Genomic DNA, 13,023 nt, shown 5'->3' with positions numbered 1-13,023 from the left:
CCCAGAAAACCAGGTCAAGTTTAAACCTTGGTTTTCTTTTCAAAAGACCCCAGTTATAGCTTTAGTAGGTTTAATAATTTCTAGATTATCTGTGCCTTAAGAGACGGAGGTGGGAGAGAGAAACGAAATAAAGAAGAAGAGGACCCAAATATACAGAATACTGCAGTATCTACTCACAACGTTGTATTATTACTCTTTATTCTCCTCTAGGTAGGTCATCGCCGAGACTAGCTGCCGATAGATGGGAACGTCCGCGCACGCTGGCCGGTGTGGCCCGCGAACTGAGGAATAGATCAATACCTCCGGCCATGTGGTTCTGTGGTTCTTCGTTGTCGTTTTTGCTTTTTGAGTGTCTGACTCACAACGAGGCGCTCGCCTGTAATGCTACCATAATGTGACGCTGTTGACCCCGCCCCCTCCCTCTCTTCCACCCACCCGGGCATGAATGAATGAATTTATGATTGAATGAATGAATGAATGAATGAATGAGAGAAGGTGGAGGTTGAACCAAAACATGTATAAAAACTGTTGTAGAGCTGCCTTATGGGGTGTAAGCAGCAAGAAATGTTGGTGTGACACTTGCTGGTCGACAGGTCCTTTGATCTGTGGGAGGGGGGGCGTGGACGAGGGCAGGAGTTGGGGGCGTGGACGAGGGCAGGAGTTGGGGGCGGGTAGGGCTCAGTTATCAGCAACAACACGGTTTCTTTTTTGCTTTTCAATTTGGTCTTTCGTCGTTCTTTTTGCACAATCTATCTCATTCCGTCATAGTTATGCTTCACATTTTGTCGCCCACATAAACGTCAATTCTCTCGAACGTTTTAGTATTGTTTTGTTTGTTCATGTTTTCTTTTGGCACCTGAAGAATAAGATGGTGGGAGGGGTTTGATGGAGAACTATGGGGGAAGGGAGGGGTGGGGGGGGGGGGGCGGACCACGGGGCGGGGTGAGGGGGGGGGCCGGACCACAGAAGGGGGGGGGGGGGGAGGGGGCGGGGCAGGAGGAAGAGGACCGCCTACTTGCTTTAAGAGTGTAAAAGTATGAGACGTGTTGGGCTCAGTGCCAGGAGAGCTGGGGTCAGTGTACAGACCGGGGGGGGGGGGGGGGAGGAGTCAGTCAGCGTTGGCGTGCTCCCTGCCTTCGTCGTGGTCCCTCCCGTTGCCGTTGTTGTGGACCACCGCCACCCCCTCCCCCTCCGTCTTCAGCCTCTTGGGGGCGGGGGGCAGCTCCCCGTTGGGCCTCTTGGTGGGGAGGGACGCCGAGGCCGAGGCATGGGCGGCCAGCAGGTGGAGCGGGTTGGCCACGGCTGGAGAGAGGGGGGGGGGGGGGGGGGGGGGGGTGACAGAGAGGGGGGACGTTAGAGGGCAGATCGCCATGGTGACGTTTTGAGGGTCTGTTTCCGGACCTGGTCCTCACTCCATCACTCGAGCTTTGAGCGCCAGGAGTAGAGCTTAGATCGGGCCCAGAAGATCAAGCCCGACCCGGCCCGAGCCCGTGCACGTTCTGTCCGAGCCGACACATTAACTGTAATTATGAGCCCGAGCCCGATTTCAACGCGTCATTTTTTTTAATACATATGTAACTTTGTACACATTTGTTACTTAGGCCTACCCTGCTAAATATATATGTAAGGGATAATGTATAGAACGCCGGTCATTATCGGGAAAATAAGCCCCGACAGGGCGAAGCAAGACACCTTCGCTGCGTGTCGGTGTCCTGTTCGCCCTGAAGGGGCTTATGACCGGCGACGTTCTACACATTATCCCGCTGATTACACGGCTACTTGCCAAAACGAAAAAATAACTTCACATGGTGAGTCTTTTTACAATTTATTCGTTACCAGCATTCGTAGTGTTGATCAGCAGAGAAATAATTTGTCCGCAAAGACGGTGACGTCGCTTAGCAACGGAAGTCGCTGGGGTTGACAAGTCCCCGGACTACTGCCCATGCAAGTGAACGGAGCGTTCCGCGGCATTGAGAAGACCCGTGTAATAAAGGCCTGTAATATTTCTGTTTATGGCATAGATTTCTCCTCAGATTAGGCCAATAAACCAGTGCTAAAAAAAATAATAATAAAAAAACGTTGATGAAAGGCCCGGCCCGAGGATAGTGGTGGGAAGTATCGGCCCAACCCAGCCCGTGGGTCGGGTCGGGCTTGGGCAGAGAATCTAAACTCTAGCCAGGAGGCACGAAAAAAAGGTGGGCCGTTTTTAATCTTTTTATTTCTCGTTGTATTAGTGCTGGGCGGTATGGCCAAACCGCTTGTTTTTCTGAAAACGCAGGGTGCCTTTGCTTCATATAGGGAGAAAATCGATCAAAATGTTCTACGTAATTATGATAACGGGCACGCTATGACTTCCAGCACTGCTCAAAACCTCAGAGTTAACGATCCATTAAAACCCATTTTATTAAAACTCATAAAAGACCTCGAGTCCTCATTGTCCTTTCTACTGGGCAACTATTGGCCCGTCTCTTCTGCAAGCCGTTTCCCACTGAACCTCTGCCTGGACTCAAACAGAGAGTGGATCCCAAAGCCGCTGACTTCCTTCATACATTTTACTTGGGACACTGTTAGTTTTGGTTTTTGAGGCGATATTCAAATCAGTCTTTTAACCAAGTGAACCCTTTCAGAAACTACATGGGGGGAAAAAAATAGGTCAACATCAACCGAATGTCACCGTCGTGACAGCCCAACCCATTTCAAATGTTACATGGTGGCACACCGCAACTATTATATTATTGACACTCTGGAGGTGGCCGTCTAGGCTGTCTGACAGCATCAGATGACAGACAGGTATTTACCCTCGACTAGTTGAACGGTCTGGCAGAAATTCATATCATAGCGCGTATTCATATCGGTGTACTCTCTATACCGAACAAATCCTCCGGCCTCATGTTTTATGATAGCTCATAGTACTCCAGGCGCGTGTGTGTATGTGTGTGTGTGTTTGTCTCTGTGTGTGTGTGTGTTTGTCTCTCTCTCTGTGTCTCTCTCTCTGTGTGTCTCTGTGTGTGTGTGTGTGTGTGTGTGTGTGTCTCTCTGTGTGTGTCTCTCTGTGTGTGTGTGTGTGTGTCTCTGTGTGTGTGTGTTTGTCTCTCTCTCTGTGTGTCTCTCTGTGTGTGTGTGTGTGTCTGTGTGTGTGTCTGTGTGTGTGTCTGTGTGTCTCTGTGTGTGTGTGTCTGTGTGTCTCTGTGTGTGTGTGTGTGTGTCTGTGTGTCTCTGTGTGTGTGTCTGTGTGTCTCTGTGTGTGTGTGTGTCTGTGTGTGTGTCTGTGTGTGCGCGCGCGGGCGTGCGCGTGTGCGTGTGCGTGTGTGTGTGTGTGTGTGCAGGCTCACCTGCGGCGGTGGCTGAGGCGATGGGCACCAGGTGCGTCCCGTTCTGGGTGATGGTCTTCACTGGGAGCTGGTGCTGGCCCAGCGAGGCTTGCTGGACGATGGTGACCGTGGTGAGGGGCGTGGCCTGGGAGGTCTGGATGATGCGGCCCGCGGCAGCGAGGGAGGGCACGGCCTCCACTTTTACTGCTCGACCAATCGGGGAACAGGACATCGGATCAGAGAAGCAACGTGACGCGCGTGGCGGGCTCGGAACAGAGGAGCTCGCACGGGTCGAGACGCGTTGAGTGAACGCAACACGACGGAATTCGGAGCCAGACAAAGATGGTGTTTACCGAAGAAGGGAAGATGAATACAGATTCGGAATTTAGCATTTTGACCGCACCTCAAACATATCGAGAAGATAGTCAAACACACACGTTTTATTTGATGCAGCGGTTCATCGGTTCTACCTCAATTAAGGGATTGCATGTGGTCCAAATTACCTTTTATAAACATACTTTTTAGCCAGGTTTTGTTTAAAACGCCCTCTGAAGGGGGAACTTTAAAACATCACTATGGCCCTGGCTTTCCTGTAAACCAGTTGTACAGAGTATCGGCTTGCCGAAAACCACAAAGAGGACATCTGATGGAGAGCAACTCCTGTGTGGAGTTCTGCCCCATGAGTAGGGCTGTGCAATTAATCTCATTCTCGTTTGAATAACCGTGATTTCAACATTGACCAAAATAATCGTGATTATGATTTATTTTCTTTCCTCACAATCGAGCGGCCGTACCTTTGAGTTCCTGGTGGTCGTTGCCGCGGCTCTCCGGGTGGCCTGCGCTCGTCACCACCACGGCGGCGGCGGCGGGCGCCTGGTTGGCGGCGGCGGTCGCCGTGGTGACGGTGGGGAACTGGTGCAGGACGTGCACCGTCTGCATGATGGGCGCCGAGTTGGTCGCCGTGGTGACCATGGCGGGCGTGGCCAGGGCGTAGGTGACCGACTTCATGGTGGACTGGGGCATCTGGCGCTGCACGGCGATCAGCAGCGGCTGGTTGTTCAGCGGCGAGCCTGTTGCCCAAGGGCACACGGTCAGTGGGGCTGGGACGGGGGGAGGGGGGGGGATCGGGTTAACACACTTCATAATCCAACCGGCGGGTTTACGTCTCACAGGGTACACCGAAAACGTCAGAAAACAGAGCTAGTGTTGGGATTAAAGGGGACATATTATTCCACAAAGTGTGATCAGCCGTTACGAGACGTTTGAAAATCGGCCTCTTCCGACATCACAAGTGGGCGTGTCCACCTAGATGTGTGCTGGATAGATCCGTCTACCAGCCTACCCAGCGGACCGTGGCAAACTTTGCTGATCTCTCCGTCACATATCTTGGGTGGACCGGCCCACTTGTGATGTCAGAACAGGCCCATTTTCAAAACGGCTTGTAACAGCGAATCACGCTCACATCCGGTGGTATTATAAGTCAACTTTAATAGCCCAACGGGCACCGTGCACCTTTTTCACGCCGGCCTTCACTTTCTGTACACACAGGCAGAAATGACCAACGTGTGCCTGGAATAAAACCCATCCACCTACCGCTCAATCAACCCCCAAAAGAGAACCATCCTACTGTGACCCAAAGCGACGGCTGCAGTGACAGAGTGGGCCCCGGCGCAGGTGTGCCGACGACACAGCCGTCCAGAAACCAAAGAGTCCGCTTCACGAAGGACTCGTCCCACTCACCAGAGGGGTTCTGTGCAAATCGGGCTTCCTGGATGACAGCGAGTTTGGGCTGGATCGGGGTGGCGGGGGGCGGCGGCACGACGGCGGGCGGGGGGGAGACGTGCTCCGGCTCCATGGGCACCGGGGAGCCCTCCCTGGACAGGCTGTCGGGGGTCTGAACCCCGCTGGAGTGGGCGGACAGCCCCCCCCCGGCGTGGTTGGGCGAGGCCGGGGCGCTCCTGGGGACGCAGGGGAGTGGGTCGGTTAGCACTTAAAGCGGCAGTAGGTAAAAGAGTTTTAAAGAGGGAGGGGGGGACTTAAAAATACCCCCCCCCCCCCCCCCCCGCTACCAGTAAAAAGGTGTTGCCTTCACTCTCCTTTGAACGACAGGAAAGATGGATGCCCCGAGACAATCGAGAGAGGCCCTGATTGGAGTAGAAATAAACTGGGAGTGGTCTGTCATCTAATTCAGCCCACAGAAACAGGTGCAGCTTTAAACAGATATTCTCACAGCACATTTCAGTTACTAATAGCTGAGAGATGCCTATGGCATAACTAACCAATTAGCCTCAAATAACCGCCCTCATAGCTTACATACAGCACCTAATTGGTAGTAAAAAGGAGCACTGTGTATTCAGGGTATCTGCAGGTTTCAGCAAGTCAAATTTAAGACTTTTTAAGACCTTTTTAATACCACATTGAATGAAATTTACGACCTAAAACACGCGATGGTGGGGGTTGGCAACAGACGCGAGGCAACTTCGGAAATGGACGTCTTCCAGCCAACTGTCCTTGAATCTGCACCTACCCATTGTCGCAGACTATCTAGCAAGCACGCAGATAATTGTTGATATAATTCAGCTAGCAAGAAAGAAGCCTCTCTACTTGGTCCTTCGTCCTTCCTGAAAAGTCCCATGAGAAAAAAAAAAAAAAAAGCAGTCCTGCCCCGACAAATTTAAGACCTTGCGTCTTAAATTGGGAGTGGTCTGTCAAATTTAAGACCTTGCGTCTTAAATTTGTCGGGTATTTAAGACCAGCATATGACATTTGTAACGAATTTAAGACTTTTTAAGGCCTTAAATTTAGAAACATGAATTTAAGACTTTTTAAGGATGCGCGGACACCCTGTTAATGTGCAGCACTGGGTACCTTGTCTGATCAGCTTTACTCAACAGTCGGTGGAATCGTCAGTGGGAGCTGGCGTTAATCAATCAGAAAGCACTCATTTGGTTCACCAGAAATGGTGTCGTCCCTGCATGTGCTTTTAGCCTGTTGGTTTCCTAACAGTTTAGGGTTGGTACTCTGATATGGGGAACTTTGAGATAAGCCTCAGTGGACCAACAAATCTTTGGTTCAGTGGAGCAGCAAGGTCAGCCTACCATAACACTGTGATGATTTGTAAAGCAGTTTGTTTCACCGTGCAAGGTTTCATTCTGCCCCCTACTGGTTACAAATCAATTTAATGCAGCTTTAAATTCAATATTAAAGTCAAAGTATGCGTTCCTTATCATTCTCAGCATTATTAAATTACTTATCCTAATTTTGTAATGCCTGAGTACTTCTTGTGTGAGTGTGTACTTTGGTGCATCATTTCACTTCTTAAAGACACTGACGTGGTAGTCTCATGGGCCATTGTATAGATATATATTTTTACATCAAACTAAAACAAAGTGTTGGCTGTACCTGGAGGAGAGGGGCCCCAGCGGGGTTCTGAAGCAGGGCCCCCCCCGGGGCCTGCGTTTCCTGAAGGCCTGCTCTATCAGCTTGCTCTCGGAGGACGGGTCGATCCTCCAGAAGGAGCCCTTGCCCGGCTCCTCCTGGGAGCGGGCCACCTTGATGAAGTAGCGGTTCAGGGACAGGTTGTGGCGGATGGAGTTCTGGGAACACGGCGGCAGACGGGGCAGAGGATCAACCACAGAGCAACGGGGTCGTTACGTACATTAAGCACATAAGCTACCCCCACATAGCCACAAGGAAGCAGGATCGAACACATAGGCTGCAATTACTATACATAGCCATAAGGGGAGCAGGACCAAAACATACAAGCTGTAATAACGACTCCAGCCACAGAAGGAAGCATCTTTAAGACAGACGCGGAAGCCGGAGCCAATGCGTCACATAGGCCACGCCTGCTTGATACAAACGCGGAGCGGGGGTCAGAAGGAGGTCAGAAACCCGTGGCTGGAAGACAAGTCAGCCGTGGGTCGCTCCACGCGCGCGTCAAATACAATTCCCCTCCTTTTGCTTCGTAGTTACCATACCTAAATACTAATAAAGTGAGTTGAAAGCGATCCGGTTTAGACTGCTTCCTTCAAGAACACGGCAGGGTCGCGGCGGGAGAGTTGTGGGGGACAAACTGGATCAAGGAATATCATGAGGGATTTTCAAGCAAGGTAAATGGACTGCATTTATAGAGCGCTTTTCCCCACCAGTGGCCACTCAAAGTGCCACACAGTGGCCACACATTCACACACCGACGGCGGTGTCGTCCATGCAAGGCGACCGCCAGCTCGTCGGGAGCGGTCAGGGTGAGGCGTCACGCTCAAGTACACCTCGTCACTCGAGCAGCGAGGAGGAGACCGGGATGGAACCAGCAACCTTCTAGTTACCAGCCAACCTGCTCCCATAACAGCATCGACAACAATGACACATGCGTGCCTAATGTTATCCATATTCATAACACTACAATGTTATTCACCCGAGCAGCTTCGTAAAAGGCTGATGTTTATTGAGATAAATGTATATAAGTGGGTACACCGCGAACCTCTACACTACACAAATATAACAAGGTAGGGACGCAGAACAATAAATACACGCAGCGAGCTTAGGGACCCACGCTGGCCTTTTGAAGCAGAAATATCCGTCAGCCATGACCATATAGTGGGTATTCATGAACGGATGGTAATACACGTTCATGTGACATCAACAGTTAAATGTGTAAAACACAGTTGAAAAGGGTAGCCTGGAAAAAAATGGCCACAGCTCCCCATGTCCCAAGCACCATAACGAAAAAGGGACAGCTAAAATAAACTCAGGCTAAACCAAGGCCGGACACGTATCTTTGGATTTGGGTCAAGGGTGGGCATGTGGAGGTCAGGGGCCCTGCTGAACCTAACCAGGCGCGTACGGGCGAGGGCCATGGAGTCGCCCGTCGCGAGTCCTCGCTTCCGTGTTCATCCATAAGAGACGCCTCGCCGGCCGCGGAAGAGGCGCGTTGCACGGTGTACACTGGGAGTAGATCCTTTATTCTCAAGCGAGACGAGGGCGCTATTTTTACCTGCGATGGCGCGCAGCCCTTCAAATCTACAATGGAACGCCATAACAATCCACACAGCTTTTTAATGTCATTCCTTTAACGTCATTTTCGTCTTTGTTTGATTCGGCAGGGTTGATATGAGCTGGTTCGTAAGAAAATTGACCTGATAAATGTAGTATAGGCATGGCCATTTAATTATTTTAATCAAAAGATTGGACTGAAATCGAGGTCTTCGATTTAAATTAAACAATTAGTAATAGCCTGCTGCAGTGTCACGAATATATTGCCTTCTGTCAAGCTTATCAAGGTGGGAACAGTGCAATTGTGAAGTTGAAAAACACCTCGGGCTATACCTCTCAATGCTACAAAGACGGCCGCAGAAAATTGAAATCATTCGGTATGCAAGGAAATTGCCAAAGGCTCTTCAAACATCTGCCGATAGTTGCACAACTACACTTGTTTATGTATACCTGAACCAGTTATCAAGGTTTATTCTGTATGTCTATACAAGTTAGCGATAGTTAGGTTGAGATTAAAGGGCTCGGAGATGCGGCTCATTTCAGGTAAACAGCTTTCAGGTATTCCGTGTTTTGGTTCATTCCTGGGTCAGGGAACTCGAGGAGGTTTTGTGCCACATTCCGGGAGGTCCTCTGGCGTGTGACAAACACGCAACCACGGTATTTCAGAAGCATCCAACACTTCTCCGTGGCGCATGGCCAGTTCCTGAAGCCTGGCGCGAGGCTTGGGGACCCAGTGAGAGCGGACAGAGGCGAGGCGGACTCCGGGAGGACACCTACCTGCCAGCCTTTGTCGGCGGTTCTGTAGTAGGGGTAGTTCTTGGTGATGTGGGTGTAGATGCCGTTGAGCGTGAGCTGCGTGTCCGGGGCCATGGTGATGGCCTGGACGATGAGCTGTGCGTACGAGTAGGGCGGCTTTGAGTCATCCTGTGCACGGGGAGGCGGAAGAAGAAAGGACGAATTAAGACAAACATCGACTATGTTTTTTTTTTTTTTTTTTTATCTAATACTTTAAGAGTCAACTTTCATGCCGACTGAGTCACCCAACCACAGAGTGTGTAAACCACATACACCCACACACACACACCCACACACACACACACACACCTTCAAAAAGCAACTGAAACCGTTTGAAATGCTTCAGAGGATGCCCGGTCGAGCTACTCGCTCCAAAACATGCTATGACTTGAAAGTCTACGCTTTTCCAATCATCTTGCGGGTCTTATTTTAGAATTACGCCTTTGTTTTGACAGGCTACTTTGGATTTGACTCAACACCATTTCCGTCTTGCCGTTAAGGAGTGTATTTGCCGGTTGGATATATACACACACACGATACTGCTTTACTCTTGGCTAGTATGCACTGTGGACATTTTTAAAAAGGTATACATTACAAAAGAACAACTCTGAAAGAGCCAATTTACTATTGCAAATGTTTCATCTATGAGACTTTGTTCATTGACATAACATTAGATGAACCTCATATAATACCCCTGAAATTCATAACAAAAAAGAGGACCTTTAGCAGCCAATTTGAAACTTTGCCAAAGATCTTTTCCGATACAAGTTCATATGACATTCCCGTAACATAAGCCAAGTATTGCATATCACCCTGGTCCAGTACCATCGTTCTGTGTACCATCGACCCCAGACCCTCACCCTGGTCCAGTACCATCGTGCTGTGGGCCCCGACCCCAGACCCTCACCCTGGTCCAGTACCATCGTTCTGTGTACCATCGACCCCAGACCCTCACCCTGGTCCAGTACCATCGTGCTGTGGGCCCCGACCCCAGACCCTCACCCTGGTCCAGTACCATCGTTCTGTGTACCATCGACCACAGACCCTCACCCTGGTCCAGTACCATCGTTCTGTGTACCATCGACCCCAGACCCTCACCCTGGTCCAGTACCATCGTTCTGTGTACCATCGACCCCAGACCCTCACCCTGGTCCAGTACCATCGTGCTGTGGGCCCCGACCCCAGACCCTCACCCTGGTCCAGTACCATCGTTCTGTGTACCATCGACCCCAGACCCTCACCCTGGTCCAGTACCATCGTGCTGTGGGCCCCGACCCCAGACCCTCACCCTGGTCCAGTACCATCGTTCTGTGTACCATCGACCCCAGACCCTCACCCTGGTCCAGTACCATCGTTCTGTGTACCATCGACCCCAGACCCTCACCCTGGTCCAGTACCATCGTTCTGTGTACCATCGACCCCAGACCCTCACCCTGGTCCAGTACCATCGTTCTGTGTACCATCGACCCCAGACCCTCACCCTGGTCCAGTACCATCGTTCTGTGTACCATCGACCCCAGACCCTCACCCTGGTCCAGTACCATCGTGCTGTGGGCCCCGACCCCAGACCCTCACCCTGGTCCAGTACCATCGTTCTGTGTACCATCGACCACAGACCCTCACCCTGGTCCAGTACCATCGTTCTGTGTACCATCGACCACAGACCCTCACCCTGGTCCAGTACCATCGTTCTGTGTACCATCGACCACAGACCCTCACCCTGGTCCAGTACCATCGTTCTGTGTACCATCGACCCTCACCTTGGGACTGTCTCCGCCAGAGGCCTCCTTGTCGTTCTCCGACTGAGAGTTGTCCCCTGTGAGGTCGGAGGGCATGACGCGTCCCATCCTGTAGCTGGAGAGTCCCGCCCCCCGTGGACTTGACGGACAGGAGTTGGCAGCGCTGCAAAAAACATACACGAGGGCGGCAGCCATTTAGGATTAGCAAAACAAAACCTTTGCCCGATGCGGATGGTTCCACAATGGTTTGTGCTAAATATTAATCTTCCAAGAAAGGAAGATAAGCCCGTTGCTTTTTCTTTCCCTCCGGGCAAAGAATATCAGACAATCATAATGAGTCACAATACACTACATTTTTTTTTTTACAAGAGGTACTCTGTTAAATAAATATTTGTCATGTATTCACAGTGCAAAGCCCATTTCACTATTGAACACAATAAGAAAAAAAACATGAATGATTTGTATAAGAGGTCTGTCTGCATTAAAGAATTCCGAACACTAACTTTAAACTTAGTGTGCAACTCTGCACCTCAGTGGAGGAAGACAGATTTCCCCTTCCATCGTGTCTCCTGCCGGGGGGGGGGGGGCGGACTCACCTGAGGGTTCCTGTAGGTGAAGGCAGGGGGCTCATAAGGTGGGCTATGTTGTCTGGAATGTTTATGGTGAGTGGGGCTATCTGGGGCTGGATGGGCTTCACGGGGGAATCCGGCACGTTCCTTCGCTCCTTCTTGTCGGTGGACAGTGCTGTGAATGTGATTTTTATACTTGTGCTGGGAAACCGCAAACAACACCTATGAGTCAAAATAAAAACCAAGACGGTTTCTTAAGTACATGGGCATCCACTGAAACAACAGGTTGCAATGTAAGGATACAAAATATGGTCTGGCTTCATGTTGTAGTTAATGATTTAAGTATTTCCAACCGCGGTGCAACGCAAACGTTAATATTTGAAGTCTGTGTGACCTCATGATTCGTTCAAAACAAGGCCAGCTCAGATCTAATTGGAGCCAACTGGGGTGTTGGGATGTACGGTTTAAAAATGGATGTCTACCACATCACTGTTATGCAACCCTTCATTTCTAACATATCTCATTATTAATAGGGCGTCTTCTGAGCCGTTTAGAGACGTGCACAAAAACAACGCCATATTAAAACACCACCCAAACTAAAACGCTCAGGCGCAATATGAAATGTAAACAGAAATGTTTTTATAATGTGTCGAGTTTAAACCGGGGGGGACTGCATTGCATCGGGCGCATGTGTGAAAACAAAAACAGAAATCTGGCCCCAAGTCAGTGTCAAGCCGGCAGTGTAAACACCCCAGGGGGGCATGACTCGAGGTTGACATTGAGCCACAGCACAAGAGCTGCAAGCGGTGACGTTAACGTGAGCCTCCTCGTTACCGCAATAGTACAACAAATAACGAAAAAACCAACATCAGTAAAAACTAATAATAATCACGTCACGGGTGTTTGTAAACACAACCCCAGCATGGGGGGTTAGGTGCAGAAGATGCTCTTTAATGCCTAGTTTTTCCTCCATTCGCAGCCAGCATGTGAAGCACAACACGTGCAACGCAACCAACACAACAACAACAAAGAAGGGGGGGTCCGATTCGTTCAGGATATTTATTATAAATTACAATATCAACGACCTAAAACCATTCATTCTTACATTCGCGGTAGCTGGAGCGGTGGCGCCCCTCGTCTCTGGAACACCCCGTCCACAAACACCCCGTTCTTGCCCAGGCATCTGAGGTAGAAGTCCCCGCTCCCCGTTCCGTCCTCCCCCGCCGTGAAGATCTCCAGGTGCCGGCGGGAGATGAAGCTGGAGTGGCCCATGCTGACGTCCACGGAGCCCTGAGACGAGTTCCGACCGACGGTCACCGACCTTTTCTTCATCATGTATTCGAATTCCCGGCCCTCAAGCCGGGCGACCGCCGGACCCGAGGTCCCGCTAACCACCGCCATGTTTCTGAGGTTCTGGTTGGGATTCGGGGACGTAAAGGCGCGCAATTCGAATCGGTGGCTTGAATTTACGAGGGGATTAATGTTTACTATGCTTTTTTTATAACGGGGATCCAAATCGAAAGCGTGAATTTGGACTAGGAACGTGCCTGACCGGGGACACAGCGGCTCCGACCCACCGCCGCGACAGAGAGAAAAAGAAGGAGTTTCGACCAA

At 50.6% G+C, this 13,023-nt stretch overlaps 1 protein-coding gene across 2 annotated transcripts; it reads right to left on the bottom strand.

Annotated features, from left to right (window-relative positions):
• Window positions 1-978: 978 nt before the first annotated feature.
• On the bottom strand, window positions 979-13,023 carry foxk2a (forkhead box K2a). Of its 2 annotated transcripts, none has more exons than XM_060037452.1 (9): window positions 12,515-13,023; window positions 11,437-11,631; window positions 10,862-11,003; window positions 9,084-9,230; window positions 6,714-6,907; window positions 5,052-5,269; window positions 4,106-4,411; window positions 3,333-3,515; window positions 979-1,302 (listed from the first exon to the last, which is right to left on the bottom strand). In XM_060037452.1, exons 1-9 carry the CDS (start codon window positions 12,808-12,810, stop codon window positions 1,109-1,111), a joined length of 1,875 nt encoding a protein of 624 aa, XP_059893435.1. In that variant the 5' UTR covers window positions 12,811-13,023; the 3' UTR covers window positions 979-1,108. The 2 variants fall into 2 exon arrangements, with proteins under 2 accessions (XP_059893435.1, XP_059893436.1); XM_060037453.1 differs by having other exon boundaries at window positions 4,106-4,381; window positions 12,515-13,022.

This window comes from Gadus macrocephalus, chromosome 18, assembly GCF_031168955.1.
Source record: "Gadus macrocephalus chromosome 18, ASM3116895v1".
NCBI classification, from domain to species: domain Eukaryota; kingdom Metazoa; phylum Chordata; class Actinopteri; order Gadiformes; family Gadidae; genus Gadus; species Gadus macrocephalus.
Note: the sequence above shows the minus strand (reverse complement) of the source record. Positions and strands in the feature narration are given on the sequence as shown.